The sequence below is a fragment of the Elephantulus edwardii genome, unplaced genomic scaffold, assembly GCF_000299155.1.
Source record: "Elephantulus edwardii isolate Elephantulus edwardi_28Jun2011 unplaced genomic scaffold, EleEdw1.0 scaffold00094, whole genome shotgun sequence".
Taxonomy (NCBI): domain Eukaryota; kingdom Metazoa; phylum Chordata; class Mammalia; order Macroscelidea; family Macroscelididae; genus Elephantulus; species Elephantulus edwardii.
This window is the reverse complement of record NW_006399844.1, coordinates 10,372,121-10,391,219: the sequence shown is the minus strand read 5'-3', so window position 1 is coordinate 10,391,219 and position 19,099 is coordinate 10,372,121. Positions and strand designations below refer to the sequence as shown.

The window sequence follows — 19,099 nt, the reverse complement described above, 5'->3', positions numbered from 1 at the left end:
ATTTTAAATACAAGTCTCAAAAGAGTAGTATGTTATGTTAGGTGCCATCGAGCTGAGCATGACTCATAGCCACCCTATGAACAAAAGATCTGAACCCTGTTCTATCCTGCACCATCTTCATACTTCATGACACACAAGAGACCATTGCAGAAGTCACCATATCAATCCACCTGCTGAGGGACCCCCCACCCTTTCCAGTATCATGTCCTTCTCCTAGGCACATGCGCAAAGTATGTGAGGTGAAGCCTCATCATTCTTGCCTCCAAAGAGCACTCCATAGCAACCTGATAACAGGAGCACACAAAATTAACAGACATACTCAATATAATCTTGCTTTTAAATTTGTATTTTTATTTGACATGTTTACAAATCGTATTGCTTTTTCATACAATCATTCAAAGATATTTTGCTTTAAAATATTAGTTATCATTGGTTGGTAAATTAAATAATTATATCAAATTAATCCTTTGTATCCTGCCTTTTTTTTCCACTCAACTCATCCATTAATTTCACTCCCCTCTTCCTCCTTTCCCATCCCAATTAAACTTCCAAGACTGATGCTGTGTTTAAACTTTGCCTTCCATACCCATGTTTGGGGTTTTATTTCATTAATATATTTTTAATATTAATAAAAAATTTCCTTTCCCACTGAAATACACAAAACTTTTAAATATATCATCACTGAACAATAAATCCTACTGACAATGTTTTCTAAGTATGATAATCTTATATTAAAAATTTCAACAAATTTTTCACTTTGACTATTTCCTGGGTACAGTACAGAGGCAAACTGAGAGTACTTAAGACCATTATCGTTATAATTCATACCCATGTTTTTAGTGATGAAAAAAAAATACTTGTTCTAAAGAACTAAAGGAAAAACTGGAAGAAAACATTGAAACAAACCAGTGAGGAGCTGAATATGTGGAAACGTTCAACACACTGAACTCAAAAAACAAAATTTAAACAGCAAGGATAATGAGGGTATCAAGCGACCAAATCTTTTTGTCCATAATTTCCATTATCATTCTTCCAATGTTAAGATCTGAGAAGAAGGCATTGCAATGGCCTAATGTTAACTGGCTCTTCATCAGGTGCTTGAATATGACTGTTAAAATCAAGTGATTTGGATTTATTGGGATAGTTTGCTTTCATAAATTTCATATGATTCACAGATCAACAAAATTCTATCTCCAATTAAGGATGGACTGTATCATTCCAGTGACAGAGCAGATTACAGCCAGGGTCCACTTCTACTTAGACCAATTATACTGGGGTTTCCTATCTTGAATTGGAACTTTCTAAGACTAGAAATCCCAAATCTTTATTATCCTGGTCTCCTAGCCTGTAGAGGATACTACCAATTTAGAAGGGCATTGACTATGAATGGGCACATCAGGCTCACAGGGGCTGGACAGGAGTCATAAAGGCTGGTTCCAAACGTCTTATGTTAAGCTGAAGCCTTTGGTTTATTTTGTTTGGCAAACCACTCATCACTCTTATCTGCCGCCATTGCCTACAGAAAAGAGAATAGGGATGTATATTAATTCAAAATCTGTAGAATAAAAGCCTTGACTGGACTGTTTGCAAAATGAAATGAACCTTTAGAGTTAAATGGACTGAGCGTGCCAGGACACGGGGTCGCTGGCAGAACATAAAGTTCTGCCACTCTGTGTCTCGGTAGGCCCCCCAGAATCTTCAGTCCTCCTGAGACTCAGGCTGAAGAAAGCAAATATGAAAGTTATTTGCCCTTTTAGCCTAGAACTAGTCCCTCTGTGCTTTCTTCTACCCCATTCCACTGACAGAAATATTGTGTAGTTTCAGATGCCTTAACTCAAAAGGAAGCCTTAATAATGTTTTAGTTCTCATTAGAGTTCTATTACAGTTCACACAGAAGGGCTTGTAGAGTCAGGATTGGAACCTAAGTATCTTAAAACTTTCTGTCTATCCCAAAGATAGTTCAAATCCAGCAGATGCTCTGCTGAAGGAGGAGTGGCAATCTCCTCTTGTGCCAATCAGATCCAATTTGACAACACACAAGAAAAAAACTTTCTAATACAACGAAGCATATGGTAAACAGCTAGGAAACAGGTAAGGAGAGTCATTTATTCATTAAGTAAAAAAGTAACTGCAGATATAGATTAAGAAAACTGGGGGGAAAAAACACCCCAAACTAAAAAAAAAACAAACCAAAAAAACCCCACCCCCAAACCAAAATCCAACAAAAAAAAAAAAAGAAAACTGATGATTAAAGTTATGAGCAAGGTACTACAGTGGTACTACAGTGGTACAAGGTACTAGCAGAGACATACACACTGAGGCTTTGAGAAGTATATCGAGTAGCCGAGGACTCAGGGGTGGAAATCACTGCTTTATCTGATTGTGTCTGTGTGTGTGTGTGGGTACATTTTTTGAGCATGTGCTATAATAGAACCTTGAACAAAGTGACATCAGCTTTAAGGGAAAGGAGCAACTAACTGGCGGGGGCGGGGGGAGGAGAAACAGTGTCAGTACACTGAAGTACTTTCAGCAGAAGTCAACAATGATGCTTGCAACAGACAATCAGTTCATGGTACTACATACATATTTCAGTTGTTATCATTGTGTGCTGTCGAGCGGGAACTGACTCATGGCTGACCCTCCAGCAAGTTTTCAGAGATTTTAAACCATATGGGAGGAGACTCCCCACCTTTCTGAAGCAGCTGGTGGATTCAAACCACAGGCCTTAGGGATGGCAGTGCAGCTTCTGTGTACATGGCCACTAGAGCCTCCTACATTTTATTTAAAAATATGTACCAGAGGAGACAGGAAAACGGTCGCCTCTGGGTAGTAGGATTCAGAGGGGCAGCAAGACAGTGCTGGATTTCCTCTCTATAGAATCTTAGTGGTACCTGATTTTCATTTTGATGAAAAGTTTTTAAGAATTAAAGATCAGATAAAACATCCACCAAGAGAAGTTGCTGTCTTTCATCAGCCATAAATAAAACTAACTCTGGTGTGGAGACTCCAAGAAGCTTTCTTAATCTTCAAAAGGCCAGTTGGAGAAGAGAGCAGGAAAAACAAATCTTTGGGTGGAGGCAGGAAAATATATCTTACTTAATATAAATAGTGCACTGTTTATATTACAGAATGGGGTACAGGTTGGGAAGAGGCAGCTCAGGATACTGGAGCATAGGAAGGAACAGATCTATTACACTGCTCTGTCAAAAAGTCTGGAATGCATCTTGGAGGCAGTGCAGAGCTATCAAAGGATTAAACAGTTTTGAAAATTACTGGATTTATACTTTGGAAAATTAATGCTGACAGCAGGAAGCGGGGGCTGACTGGAAAGCAGCAGAATGCCTTGCTTGAAATATTACAATTGAGAAGGGCCTTTTTAAAAGAAAAGGAGAGAGAGAGAGAGAGAAACAAGAGATCTCAGAGGAAGAACACAGCTCTTGGTAACTAGTAGCTGATAGAAATTTAAAATCAGAAGAAACCGGTTCTATAAATATAAAAATATTCTAAAATTTAGAAGTTTATTAAATGTTTCTTAAAATAAAAAACTGGCTTAGATGATTCTGGTTTCAATGACTGGGTGACAAACTCTGCACTGATTGCTCCATTCCTTCAATCATACAGCAAAGTTTTCAATGAATGCACTCTGGGTATAGAAGTTGGAATGAATGCACATTAGGTCTAGAAGCTGGAAAGGCAACAACTGTCACTACTTGGAGCTGCTAAAATATCTAGCTCGACAAGGCTAAAAAAGTAGTTGCTGTTGCAGAATGTTGGGGAGAAAAGGAAGGCCTCTGGCCAGGACGGGTGGCCTGAGCTCCAGACAGGTGCAAGCCTCCCAACAGCCTTTAATACAGGGTAGAGAAAGCTCCCCTGTGTTTGTCTGTACCAGCTTGAGAAAGCTCACCACCTGGGAAGACAGCTGCCGCGTCTGTTGAGCCAGGAGTGATCTGCATGAGGCTGAGGTTCTCCTGATCAATCCACATGTCCCATGTCTGTAAGCCCACCCTATTCTGTCTTCCTGTGTATATCAGTGAGGGCTTAGCCTAATAAAGTTGAGCTGGACTGACTCTCTGATCCTCTGCCAGAGTGGCGTCTCCGTCGTGCTTACTCCCATCAGGTTGTCACTGTTAAGTTGCTGGTGAATTGACAGCGACAAGTTGCTACCTGGCATGATGGAAATCCCTGATGAATTCAACAAGCGACATTTCACTGAGCCTAAGGAGCCAGTTCAAAACGGGGAGATGGACATTAGGAAGGAAGAAGCAGAAACAGAATAGAGAGCTTTTCTTTTTGAGAAATCTAGAAATGGAAAAGGGATGAGTCAATATTAGATTTTTTTAAAAAAGATGAGGCGATACTGGAGCTTGTATATGTGCTGGAGAGAACAACTAACTAGAAAGGGAGAGGCTGGTGCTGAGGTTGGAGGAGAGATGACCAAGACCTAAGAGGATGGAATGCAGGCATTTCCACTAACTACGCAGGACCGTGATCTACACAGGGGCAGAGGTTCCCCGATCAACCTGATGTAGTGGGAAGGCATAAATGCTGAGCCCAGACAAAAGATCAGATAGGTGGTAACAGAGACAGAGGTCCTTGGCTGAAAAGTCATCTCAATACAACAAGCACGTGAATCTGATAATAAGTATGTGAAGCTGTACCTCATCCAACAATTTGCTTCCCTCTGGATCCATTTTGGAAAGTTCTCGAAATGCTTCATCCCCCACAAAGCAAATTTCATGTCCATCCTATACCAACAGAGAAAAGAAATTTGGAAAAAAAAAACCTTGAGGAAAACAGAAGAAACCTCTGGAGCAGCCTGAATGATACTTACGGGGTCAGCCAAGATGACCACTTGGACCGTTGCTTTTCCTGGCGTATCCAGGCTCACCAGGGGAGTCAGGATCTTCTGGTTCTCCTTTTTCATCAATTCTTCTATGTCTGGCAACTGAGGGAAAACAGAAAAGCAAGAATGAGCTCAGGGACAGGTGCGACCCCCATCACAGCTGTGGAGGACTATCATATCAGCCAGCAAGAGCCCAGGCGCCACTTGTTTGATTTTATTATCTCAGCCATTCTCAGGACAATTGCTGAATGTGATACCAAAGTCATAATCAGAACCGACCTGGAGAAGGGCGGGCCAGAGTTCTGAGCGAGGCTGAACCAGCCAGTCACAGAACATTCATTAAAGACCTGGTGCTGGCCATTACCTCTTTCTTAGGACAAGAAAAGGCAATTCGTCCAAAAGCTGCTGCATGATCAACTGCACCCTTGACCTCTTGAAGCTCCAGCTTACACTGAGGAGAAATAAGAAAGTAGGTTTGCTTTTCAAGTTTATTATTTTAGGACATGCATGCAGGTAGTTTAAAAAAAAATCTAAGCAGTATGTATAGGTATAAAATAAGCATTAAATATCCCTCCTGCTTTCATTTAGTAGTAAGTGTTAATCGACTGAGCATATTCCCAGTATATTCATATTCACATACACATACAAACACAAAGCATCATTTACGCATATCCTGCCCCTCATTTTTCTTCACTTTAATGCTACCCTCTCCATGCACAAAGATTCGCTTCAACATTCTTGATAGTGTCATTCAGTGACTGATAAATATATTATTATTTATTTCTGTTATCTACAGGACCTTTAAGTGGTTTCTAATATTTTGCTATTTCAAATAATGCAGCAACAGATATAATCTTTGTACATATTTCTTTGTGTAGTACATGTATGAGTACATCCATAAGAAAAGTCCTATGAGTAGGCTGCGTCAAAGTGTAAGGTACAAAGTACACTCAAATGTTAAGCTACTTATTTATGACTTTTAAAGATGAAAAGAAAAGCATCACTACAGCATTACATTCTGTCTCTCTTTTGATTCATCAAAATCAGCTTTTATAAGTATCTATTCCCAAATACAAACAAGGTACTACCTGGGTAGTGGGGTTAACTGTTATTTTCTTCTTTCTGTTTATCTGTATAAATACTGGTTCACTAGAGAAACTAGGGGAATATCCTTATGTTACCCTTACTTATAAGTCAAACTCAAAACCCAAAACCTATAGCCACTGAAATCACTTCCAAATCATAGCAGCCCTACTGGAAGGAGTGGAACCACAGGGTTTTTAGGCCGTAAGAATTTACAGAATCATGCTGCCTCATCTTTCTCTTGAACTGTCAATCCTGTAGTTAGCAGCTGAGTGCTTCAGCTCCACATCACCAAAGAGCCTTGTAAAACTAAAAACAATAGTCTTTTTTTATCTCCAAAATGACTCACTTGGTTGTCAGCATAGCCCAGCAAGGCCTTTTGCTTCTGTTCATCTTTTTCATAAATTTTCATTCCCAGTAGATTTGACCAGTAGTTCAAAGACTTCTGAAGATCAGACACTGCTAGCGTTACTTTTAGGACAGGATCTGTAGGGTAATAATAAGACAGGTAGAAAAAATGGTTCAGAAAAGAACAGATTTGCATATACATAAAGATTTAGTTTATGAAAAGAAGGGATCTTTACAGGGTTAGGAGAGAGGATATTATTCAATAAATAACATTAGGACAATTACACGGGAAAAAGTTAAGTCTTTATGTATTCCTTAGGAGTTAAAGGATTATGTTAAAATAAGAAAATATTATAATACAGATAATCAATTATATTTTTGGGTAGGTGAAGATTTTTCATTAAACCTTATTAGAGAAGAATCCAGAACAAAAGGAAGAAATGCAAAACAGAGTTTCAATTCTCATGGAATCCAGACTTCCTGAAGCCATGAAGGCTGGATGAATCCTTCAAACTTGAGGAGATTGCCTGAGATAATCTTTAAGCCAAAACATCTGAATTCTTCTTAAAACTAAACAAGGTTAGCTTAACTAGTGAAATAAAAAGGCTGCCTTCAAGCATTGAGCTCTTTAAAGAACTATCTATATGAGATAAAGTGGAAATAGCACATGGGCAGATGAGTCAGGGATGTTAGGGAGGGGTGGATTTAATGAAGGAGGACCAACTCAGAAAAGCAGGCTGAGAAAGACGCACAGTTTTTAGAATGATCAGTGTCACTAGATGGTACATGCAGAAATCAGCGAACGGATTGGTTTGTGTTTTGCTTTGTATATTTTCAACAACAACAAACACTGCATAGAAAGAGCAAGGAAAGAAATAATTAAGGTGACTAAAGAAGTAACGGGCTACATAAAGGGCTTTCATTACAAAGTCATTCAAAACAGTATTGTTTGTAACAATAAAATAGTTGAAAAACATAAAGATGCAACACCAGAGAATTTTTTATACTCCTACAAGACAATACAATGGAACTTTTATATTGGAATAAAAGCTTATTTACATAGGTCTTTATTTGGAAAAAAAGTTAGAAAAGATATAGTACATCACGATAACAGTGGTTATCTCTGGATATATGAGTAATGTTTTATTGTTTTCTATCTAGGGAAAAAACAATTATTTTTAAAAAGAGAATAAAGGCTTTATTAAAAACATTTCACATTCTTGGAAACTTTTTATATTATATAAAGGGACTTTCTGAAGGTTTGTTCGAAGTTTACACCTGACAGTTTGACAAATGCATTCTATTTGCTTTTAAGGTTCTCAGTGCCTCGGTGCTACATGCTGGAACAGCAGTTCTGAAAGACTGTCAGAGGGTAAGCTATTCCTCACCGGGGCCTCTGGCTTTCAGAATTCAACTGCAGTTTGCGCCATTTATTTCCAAAACAACAAAGTCCCTGCTGACTTGGAACCTGAAGGGAGGCAGGGGCAGAAATGGTAACAAGTAGGTGAAACTACATCAGAGTGAATGATTCAATGGGAGGCTAAATTGCCAGCGAGACCAACAGACTTGATTATATTTTTATACAGAAATTACTACCCAAAAGGGGACAAAAATCATCTGAGATACGACTCTCGCTTCATTACTGTTTAAAGCATTTAAACAAAAACACTATTGTGGTAACATATATTGCCATTTTAACCATTTGAAAGTGTACAATTGAGGGGAGCTCTGGTGGCCTAGTGGCAAGAAGCTGCAACTACAATCCCAGAGGTGCACGGTTCGAATCCACCAGATGCTCTGCCGGGGAAGGAGGGGCAATCTCCTCCTGTACCAGTCAGATCTGATTTGACGGTACACGCACACAAAAATAATAAAATAAAATAAAAAAAATTTTTTAAAAAAAGTTACTTTTTAAAAAAAAAAAGAAAGTGTACACTTGAGTGACATTAATCACATTTTGCAACCATCATCACTGTTTCCAAAAGTTTTCCATCACCCCAAACAAAAAGTCAGTGCCCTTTAAGCAGGAATACTCAATATCTTCCTTGTTTAAATACGGAAACACCCTAAGACTTGGAGGGGGGGGGGAGGTGTAGGAGTCAGGGCTTAAAATCAGGAAGTAAAGTAACAATCAACTGTAAACAAAAAACCCCCATAAAAATGCTTTAAATCGCCTTGAACCACCAGCTCTCCATAAATCCTCTAATAGCCCCACACCAGAAGGGGTTGCTAAGCACTAGACGGAGCAGATGTAGCAAAGTCAGACTCAGCATGAGGGACATTTGGGGCCTGAGGTTGAGCAGTTAGCAAAGAGAATACATGTTCTTCTAATACCTGAAATGTCCATTTTAGGGCCACTGTGGGACATATGTTCTGAGTAAGACTGTGGGCAGAGCTGCCCTTGATATTTACCAATGAAGTTTTTGTCTTCTCAGGGCAGAGAGTAGAATTTGTGTGGATTAAATACAGATTTCCCTGCTATCTGAAAGTAGTGTTCCTACCAAACTTTCAGTAAGCCAAAGTGACATAAAATGAAAACACAATTGCCATTAATTCATAGGAGAAAATTTTTTGAGTGTTCCCAGGCCCCAAAAATCATCTACCAAATCTTATCAAACAACACATACTCCCTAAAATAAAATGAACATGCAGCAAAAGCAGGACTGACATGGTTAGTACATAGCCTTTATAAAGTAGAAATAATGTACAGACAGCACAGATCCTGGGAAGGAGCTTGGTGACACCACTCTCGCTACCTGGGTTGCATATTACCTTTTTAACAGTTTACTGTAAAACAAAAGCTGAATGCTGGTTAGTACAGTCACTTTCCCTGCCCCCAAGTGAATTCTCAGAATTTCTGTTAGCAGAAACAGGTACCAATGTATGTCTTCTGTAAAAGTGAGTGGTCTACCGGGAACATCTGAAAAAAAAATGCACCTGTCCGTACGTCTATGATGAGGATGCCTTTCCAGGATACAAAACATGCAAAGCAAGTTTCCTGTCAGCTGTGGCAGCCAGTGCGGTGGCCTCCTGCCTTGTATTCAGCTCTTGCTCTCTAGGTGCCAGCATTATCTTTCGGGATACTGACCTCAGTTCCAGGAGTGTGACTGACTGGTATCAGGAGAATCCTATTTCTCTGGCCCAATGACTGGCTTGGAAGCAGGAAATGAGTCAAATCTGACTGGAAGTCTGGTGGAACATTCTAGGGAAAGTTTCGCTCTGCTTTTTAAAAAGATAACAATAGGTAATTGAGCTCCCCATCTCCTACTACAAGTGAATGAGAGGATGCAGCACTAACTGGTATTAGCAGCACTTCTATAGCCACCAGCAACCAGCTCAAGCAATGCAGGGAGAAGAGGAAGTATGGGTTCCTGATGGCAATGCCAAATCAACCAACCTCAAAACCTTAATATAAGCTGGGTTTTTGTACTTTACAGTTGAACATATTCTAAATAGACACAAGCCACCTTCTGCACCCGTGGAAAAGAATCATTGAGATGCCTTCTAAGTGCACCAGCTCTGAGGTTAAAAGTATCCATTTTATGGAAACAGGAACATTGGCAGAGGAAAAACATCATTTCAGAATAAAAAGAAAAAATAAATAAATATCTGGCTTCCTCTCTCTTCCCAATAAGAAGCTGTTAGTCAAGAACTTTTATTAGCCACCATATAGTTACCTGACTGAGGTGGATTGTGATTCTGCAAAAAGAATTTATATCCTCCTGGGGCTTCAGTTTCAAAAACACCTTCAGAAACTTCTTTGAGGGGCCACTTCAAGTTCCTGGCATTGCTGACAGCCTGGCTAGAGGCGAGTGTGATACCCTATGGCAAACAACGTCAGCAGAGTGTTACTGCAGGCAAGCATGGCAGATCTTTCCTAGAGCGAGACAAGGAGGCAGAACCCCCACTGCCTTTCACCTAGTGATTTAAAATGAGGCCTTAGCTATTTTTCCCTCCACAAAGATCCAAAATTCCATGAATCAAATCACAGAAATTTAAATGGCAGGGAAGTTTAACCTATTTCATAACAAAGATATTATCTCTTTATTTTATACATCCAGTCAGAGAAATTTGATCTTGTATCGGCCCACACCTTGAGATGCTTTGCTTATTTTTTGGGGAGGGGGGTTTCCATTCATTTATTGTTGTATTTTTCTCCCCTCCCAACCCTCCCCCCTAGTACACTACCCTCTTGGAAAAGTAAAAGAAAAATTCTTTCATTGTTTTACAAACCCTCCCCCAGGTCCACTCCATTCTGCAACCTTCACTCTGGACTCCTGTCATGACAAAAATGCCTAATAGTGTATCCCTTTTAAACAGTTTTCTCCCTCATCTGTTTCAATGCAGTATACATTATTGAACCCATCTTTCTCAGTCTCCCCCACCCCAACCCCGATGTCAGTCCTGTTGTACAACAGTGGCACCATGCAGTATTTGTCATTTTGTGACTGAGATACTTCACTCAGCATAATGTCCTCCAGGGTCACCCATTTTGAATAATATTGCATGAGTTCCTTGTTTTTCAATGCAGTGTAGTATTCCATTGTATGAATATACCACAGCTTCTCTATCCGTTTGTTTGTTGATGGGCACATAGGTTGTTCCCAACTCCTTCCTATTGTGAACAAAGCTGCAATAAACATGGGTGTGCATGTATCTGCTCGGATGTTGGTTACGGTCTCTTTAGGGTATATCCCAGTAGGGGAATTGCTGGGTCAAATGGTATCTCTATTTGTAACTTTTTGAGAAAGCACCATACCGCCTTCCACAGTGGTTGCACAATTTTACACTCCTACCAACAGTGAATAAGAGTTCCAGTTTCTCCACAACCTTGTCAGCATTTGTTGCTTGCTGTTCTGTTAAATTTTGCTATTCTGACTGATATCTCATAGCTGTTTTGGAGATGCTTTGCTTTTATTTTTAAATAATTCCCACTACCAAAATATTCTTTATCTAAAAATATATCCTTATGCCCCTAGCGACAAGGTTATCCTCAGCTCGAACTGGGAAAACAGCCCCTCTGCACCTCCATTCATGTCAAATCGTTCACTCTACAGCTAGAGTGAACGCTCCAAACCTGGATGGTGGTGGTGTTACATGCCCTCAAGTCAGAACTGACTCTTGGCTGGCCCTCCAGCAGGTTCTCAGAGGCTGTAATTCACACAAGAGGAGACTCTCATCTTTCTCCTGAGTTACAGCAGGTGGATGTGAACTGTGTATCTTTAGGTTGGCAGCACAAAGTCTTAATCACTAGACCATCAGAGCTCCCTGACCACTTTTCTTGGAGAGCTGGTCACTGCTCTCTGGATCAATTCAAACTCAACATACAAAGCTCTTAAAGGTCTCTTTTTTATATACTTCTCTCTATCCTCATTTTATAATTTTTTGTCTTTTAAATCCCAAGCTCTAGCTAAATGAATGGTTTCCAGGTTCTCTTAACTTTTTATACATGTTGTTCCTTCAGGAAAGAATTGTTCCCCTGTGTCTGACTAACTCCCACTCTACCTGGGTCTTGGCTTCTTGGGGAGACCTTTCCTATAAATTCTGGATAAAAGTCTACTTTTTTAAAAAATTCTCTCATTGTTATACGATCCCTTCCCCCAGTCCACTTTACTATGCAGCTCTTATTTGGGACTCTTGTCAGTAAATAATACCTGACCATATATTCCTTTTAAACAGTTCTCTCCATCATCTGTTTCAATGCAGTGTAAATCATTTATCCCCTCTCTTCTCAGTTTCCCCCAACCCTGATATGAGTCCTGTTTTATAACAGTGGCATTATGCCATATTTGTCCTTTTTTGACTGAGCTATTTCACTCAACATAATGTCTTCCAGGGTCACCCATTTTGTATAATATTTCATGAGTTCCTTGTTTTTCAATGCTGCATAGTATTCAACTGTGTGTATATACCAGAGCTTCTCTATCCATTCGTTTGTTGATGGGCACTTGGGTTATTTCCAACTCTTTGCTATCGTGAAGAAAGCCGCGATAAACATGGGTGTGCATATATCTGCTTGGGTGACAGTTATGGTCTCTTTAGGGAATATTCCCAGTAGTGGAATTGCTGGGTCAAATGGTATTTCTATTTCCAACTTTTTGAGAAAGCATCATACTGCCTTCTATAGTGGTTGCACCATTTTATACTTCCACCAACAGTGAATAAGGGGTTCCAGTTTCTCTACAATCTCGCCAGCATTTGCTGTTTGCTGTTCAGTTGAATTTTACTATTCTGACTGGGGTGAAATGATATCCCATAGTTGTTTTGATTTGCATCTCTCTTAGAGCTAGGGATTTTGAACATTTCTTCATGAGTTTGTTTGCCATCTGAATGTCTTCTTTGGTGAAATGTCTGTTCATATCTTGTGCCCATTTTGCAACTGGGTTGTTTATCTTGCTGTCGTGTAAAATTATATTTTTGATAATTTCCACAGCACAGACTTCTCCGTTTCAAAAGCAATTTTAAAAATTTACTCTCTTGGTGGGGGAAAGGAATGGAAGGTCTCTCAAAACAATACCCATTTATTAGCTATAAATAGTTAACTATTATAGTTCTGGAGGTCTAAAATCCAGCATGGATCACCTGGATTCTCAGTTCAGGGTCTCAGAAGAACAGACTCCAGTTGTGAGCTGGGCGACTTTGGAGAAAGATGTCTGTTATACTTTCAAAATTCATCCAGGTTGTTGCCTCCTCTGTCTCAAGACCAGAAGAACTGGATGGTGTCCAATTATCATTACTGAATATTTGATCAAAGAGTCTACAGAATCTTGATCAAAAGCAGTGAAATGCAGAACAGAATTTTACATTTTCATGGAATCTGGACTTTCTTGAGCCATGGATAATAGATGAGTTTCTGGAACTACTACTGTAAGATGATTTTTAAACCTTAAACAAAAATATCCTGACATCCTCTTTAAGAAATACACTTTAATGAGTCAAATAATGCCTTTTTTGAATATTGCATGTAATGAATTCCTTGTGGCTTTTCTCTGCTTTGCTCTTTACAGTTTCACCAAACGGCTGAGCAGGATTACGTAAATGTTAAGTGTCTGTGGACCACCTGGATGAGTTGTTTGCTAATAATATAAGGTAAAATGGCATTTTCTCGACGGGACTATGAAAATAAGGTGTGTAGAATGTTAATATGGGGATTGGTCAGTTTTGCCATCCCATCAGGCTTTAACGGAACTGTCTAGTAGATGGGAAGTGGGGATCTTGCTACCATCAAGAAAGCCAAGGCAGAGAGTGCAGTGCGTCCCGTGGACCTAAGATCCCAGTGCTGACTGGAGGCGTGGAGCCCTAACATCCTGGAGGCGGAGGGTACCTTGTGGGGGAAAACCCAGTGGTGGCATAGGTTGTAGAAAAAGGAGATTCTCTACCCACTGAAGGGTCTCTTCACAGACAACTCTGCCCACACACAGTGTCAGAGCTGCGTGTCCTTTGGCAGGAGGCTTACCAGCTAGTGGATTGAGGATGCCTTGGATACATAATTGGTAGAACTAAAAAAAGCTCTGTAACACTTCCCCAAGCAGAGCAAGCACTACAAAGGTCTTTTATTAAGACCTTAAGTGGAGGATGAACAGAAGTCAAGGTCATGAAAAAGGGACAAATAAATAAAAACCTGCCTTTTGGCACACCTGAAAAGAGGCTGTCCTGACGGAGGGACTGTATCCTGAGTGTCCCTGAATATGCACTGTTACCTCCCTAACAAAACTCACCATAATTGGGAGTATTATCAGTGTGGCCATTGCAACATATTATCAATCCAGTGGAGAAGTTGTGAATAGCATGGGAGGGGAGGCTGGTGGTAGAACTGGTAGAATAAGGCTTACTACATTTCAAAAAGAGCTGTATTTCCATGTTAGAGACCTAGCCACACTGAATTCTAATTGCATGCTAACTTCCAATAGACTCTAAACTCTGAAAGGACATGCATGACTTGAGCTCCATCACATTCTTAGCAGCTTCTAAAAAGAGCTTTAAGAAACAGGTACTAAAATAAATGAGGAAATGCCTCAAGAGGAAAATGTGAATGACTCGTTCCAGTAACATGTAAGTCTTTTTTACGCAGCTTTGATGATTTCATAGGGTATTTTAACAAATAAGTAGTACTTAAAGCAAACATGTGAAACGGAGACTTTTCAATTTACAGACCCCGAGAAGTATACACCAAGAAGGAACTTCCTAAATCTGACTCCAGGGACAATCTATGCACATACATATTCACTATGAGTCTTGATGGCACCTAACAACAACAATGGATATAATAAGAAAACTCTGCAGAAGCTAGTGGGTGAGAGTTGCTTTTCCAACCTAAAGGGACACGGAATGAATCTACCAGCTGCTTTGTGGGAGAAAGATGGGCAATTTCCTTCCATACAATTTATTGCCTCTGAAAACCTGCTGGAGGGTCAATTATGAGTTGGTTCCAACTCGATGATACACAACAACCGTGACTATAATAAGGAGTCCGGTGGCGCAGGAGGTCTCTGTTAGGCTGCTAACCAAAAGTTCTGAAATATTTACAAAAACCCCCAACTAGAAGTCATTGTTATTTTAGACACAGCAGGAATAGCAAAGCCTGTTGTTGATGTTGTTGCTAAGTGCCACTGAGTCGTAGACAATTCATACTGACCCTATGAACGAAAGACCTGAACATCTGTATAACTTTCATCATTTCTCCAAGTTCATAGGGTTTCCGGAGGCAAGCTATTTTGGAAGTGGATGGCACTCCTGCTTCTAAGCTTGTTTTAATTGGGGAGCTCCACCAAACACTGCCCACCATGGGTAACCATTATAGCATTTGACACATCAGTAGATAGAAAAATATTTCCTGGATGGTGACTAGTACCTGACCAGGCCAATGCCCCTGGCTTCTCCAGCTCCCAGAGTCCAGTCATACCCTAAGGGAACCTCATCCTCCAAAGCTATCTCATGTTGATTACAAACGTCAAGAGAAGACACATCATCCCGAAACCTGTTCTGAGCTAAGGATGCTCAGCTAGTCCTTCTTTCCCCTAACAACACAACATAAAAAAATCAGTAAACTGTACTTAAAAGCCATCAATTCAGTAGTCATAGACCTAAAGTTATACTTATAATCTCAAAAGAAAGTATTGTTAAACATCTTTTACAATAAAACGATAGTTACCATGAAGTCATTGCCTAGTTTGTAGTCTCCGACGCCATAATTGTAAGTCAGTTCTGCAACAAAATGATCATCCTCAGGCCCAAATCCCACCATTGTTTTACTCCATTTTCCATCATAAGGTCTAGAAAAAGGAAAGCAAATAAGCCCCGTGAGTACAGGTAAAATCTGTATCAGGTTTCCTCCAGACTACTGAGCACGGAGATAGGTCACCCCTCCACCTCAGTCTGCCAAATGTCCACAAGGAAGAGATGACCACAAATATTTCTGAGAGTAGCTAAGTGGACAGTGCTTCCTTAGTGCTCTGGGATTTCTCACTACAGTTTTCAAAGGCTACCAGAGGGAATTTACTCCAGGGAAAATGTCATTTCCCTTTTTTTAAAAGCAAAGGACAAAAAGCCCTGGTGGGATAATTGGCTAAGGGTTGAACTACTAACCAAAAGATCAGTAGTTTGAACCCCTCAGTTGCTAAATGGGAGAAAGATGATGCAGTCAGATCCTGTGAGGACTTATAGCCTTGGGGACCCCAGGGGTCGGTTCTACTGTCCGAGAGGATTGCTGTAAGTTGGAACCAACTTGACTTTGTTTTTTTGTTTAAAGCAGGGGACAGAATTTTTAAATGAAGTCCCCCAGTATGACTTTAAAAAAAAATCCATCAATAAATATACAAATTTCTCTGGAGTTTTTCAGCTTGCCATGGCTTTTGAGCTTACTACATATTTCCTAGACATTGTTTCATTCAGAACATGTATCTATCTGCGTTCTTAAGATGTTATTGTTGTCACAGCTATTAAGTCTAGCACAATCCATAGTGAACCTATATACAACAGATCTGAACCTTGTTCTATCCTGGGCCATCCTCACACTTCCTGACACACTAGAGTCCACTGCAGTAATCACTGTGTCAATCGACCTGGTCAAAGGTCTTCCTCTCCTCTGCCTTTCTGAGTATTATGCCCCTTTCCAAGAAACAGCCCCTCTTAGCAACATGCTCAAAGTATGTGAGGTGAAGCTTTATCATCTTGGCCTCCAAAGAACACTCCAGCTGCACCTTCTCCAAGACATATTTGTTCTTTTGGCTGTCTAAGGGATGATCAGTACTCTTCACCAATATCACTGCTCAAAGGCATCAATTCTTCTGTCACCTATATACACTGTCTAGCTCTCAAGTGCATAGCAAGTGACTGCAAAGAGCACAGCCTGTATCAGATGCCCTTAGTCCTCAAACTGATGTCATTACTCCTCAATAATTTGGAGAGGTTTCTAACTACAGACTTTCTTAGTGCAATACATCTCCTGATTTCCTGACTTCTGGTACCAAGCATGCTGACTGTAGATCCAAGTTAGATGAAGTTGTTGATAGTTTCAGTCTTACCACAAATCACTGCTCCACATTCTCTACTGCCTTATACTCACTTTGGGAAACTGCCTTCTACTTACCCAAGATTACCCAGTCTAAAGGAGGTTTTACGAAACAAGATGCCATACCCGTTACAGGTGGCTTTGCAGCCTTCTTCAAATTCCTCATGTCGAAGAATCTGGAAGGGGAATTTAAAAAAACAGTAAAGTTTTACTAACAATGCACACAACCTGTTCAGCACAAACCAAAAAATGAAAAAGTGAAAAGTGGTATCATAACTTGCAAGCTTTACTTATAAAATAAACCAAGATAAAATGATTTTTGTTCTTTTCCCAGGTTTGAAGCAAAGAAAGAAGGAAAAGCAGCCATGCCGACTGTGAAAACAATTTAGACTGTAAGGCAATGCTGTGTAGTAGGATAAGCGTGGCTTACAACATTGTTGTTGTTATGTGGTGTCAAGCCACTTGTGACTCACAGCAACCCTATACAACAGCTCTGAACCCTGCTCTATCATGAGCCTACCTTATTATCTCTGACACACCTAGACTCATTAGCCCAGTCACTGAGTCAATCCATTTCATTGAGGGTCTTCCTCTCTTGCACTGTCTCTCCTTCCTTCTAAGTATGATGTCCCTCTCCAATGACTTGCAGCATGCCCAAAGTATGTCAGAGAGACAGAGCTTCAGAATCCTTGCCTGGTGAGTATATCCAGGACTGCATCTATTAGTCAAAATATGTTAACTGCTATTTCATTGATTCCTGGAACCTTAGTTTTTGCCAATGCCTTCAGTGCAACTTGAACTTCATCCTTCATTACCACTGGCTGGAATTCCTTCCATGTTCTTTTGATGTTTCTTTCAAGATGATGATCTTGATGATGATTCAAGATTTTGCTCATAGCATCTCTCAGTGTTGCAACTCAAGATCTGAATCTGTTTTTCAGTTCTTTCAGCTTGAGAGATGCCAAGTGAGTTCTTCCTTTTTTATTCTCTGACTCTAGCTCTTTGCACATTTTGTTGTAATATTTTACTCTGGCTTCTCGAGTTGCCCTTTGGAATATTCTGTTCAGCTCTTTTACTTTGGCATATCTTCCTTTGGTATGGATTATATCTCAACATCAAGAAAACAAATGTCCTTACCATGGGGCCAATAGAACATCATGATATATGGAGAAAGGACTGAAGCAGTCAATGATTTAATCTTGCTTGGATTAACAATCAAAACTATTGTTACCAGCAGTCAGGAAATCAGGAGATGTACTGATCTTGGAAAGTTCACTGTCAGTTTAGTATTTTAATACTAAAGGGCAATGATGTCAGTTTGAAAACTAAGGTGTGTTGGATTCAGGCCATGGTCTTCTCAGTCTTACCTGCTATGCATCTGAGAGTTGGGCAATGAAGAAGGGTGACAGAAGAACTGAACCCTTTGAGGTGTGGTGCTGGAGAAGAGTACTGACCTTCCCATGATGTCTTGGAAAAAGTGCAACCAGAGTGCTCCCTGGAGACAAAAATGATGAAGCTTCAGCTCTCTTATTTTTGACATGTTTCTAGGAGAGGCTGGCTATTCCTTCAAAAGGGACATCATGCTGGGAAAGATGGAGGATCAGTAAAATAGAGGAAGACCTTTAAGGAGATGTACTGACACAGTAACTGCAACAATAGGCTCAAAAGAGGATGGCACAGGATAGGACAGGGTTGTTTTTAGGGTTGCTAAGAGTCAAGTTTGACTCAATGTTATCTAACAACAACAACTAATTATCTAATTAAGGAGTTCTGGTAGCTTTGCATTAAGATATTATGCTGCCAATACAAAGGTATGCAGTTCAAATCCATGGGAGAAAGATGGACAATCTCCTCCTGAGTGATTTACTACTGCTGAAAAATCCTCCCACCATAGGGTCAGCTATGGGTCACACAACAACATCATCTGATTATCTGTTGCAGACCGAAGGTAAAGTAATTTTATAATTATTAATAATGAGACAGACTACCAGGAATGATATAGAACAGAGAGCGTGAAAAACAGGGGGCTAGCAGTTCTCCACTCAAGCCCCAAGCCATGCTTCTCTGAGTATTTACTGAGAATCATAAGGAAGGTAAACAAAGTAAAATCATAACAAAGTATAAAACAAAACAAGGGATCATGGCTTTTGCAGATAAGGCCAAGTTCCTCTTTATGCTTATCTCGGGAGGGAGTGATTCAGTTAATACAAACTAAGAACAACCAAGTTGTGCCAAGAAATCTGGAGAACAACCACTTGGCCAACTGACTGGAAGAGGTCTATATTTGTTCCCATCCCAAAGAAGGGAGACCCAAC

The 19,099-nt window shown here is 40.0% G+C and overlaps 1 protein-coding gene across 1 annotated transcript in view; it reads right to left on the bottom strand.

Annotated features, from left to right (window-relative positions):
- Nucleotides 1-1,450: 1,450 nt before the first annotated feature.
- GLOD4 (glyoxalase domain containing 4) overlaps nucleotides 1,451-19,099 on the bottom strand; it is a 19,986-nt gene continuing 2,337 nt past the window's right edge. The window contains exons 2-9 of the mRNA XM_006891083.1: nucleotides 16,911-16,960; nucleotides 15,426-15,546; nucleotides 9,952-10,096; nucleotides 6,276-6,412; nucleotides 5,208-5,294; nucleotides 4,832-4,945; nucleotides 4,659-4,745; nucleotides 1,451-1,516 (exon numbers count right to left, since the gene is read on the bottom strand). Coding sequence (XP_006891145.1) covers nucleotides 1,451-1,516; nucleotides 4,659-4,745; nucleotides 4,832-4,945; nucleotides 5,208-5,294; nucleotides 6,276-6,412; nucleotides 9,952-10,096; nucleotides 15,426-15,546; nucleotides 16,911-16,960 — 807 coding nt within the window. The remainder of the gene's footprint in view (nucleotides 1,517-4,658; nucleotides 4,746-4,831; nucleotides 4,946-5,207; nucleotides 5,295-6,275; nucleotides 6,413-9,951; nucleotides 10,097-15,425; nucleotides 15,547-16,910; nucleotides 16,961-19,099) is intronic.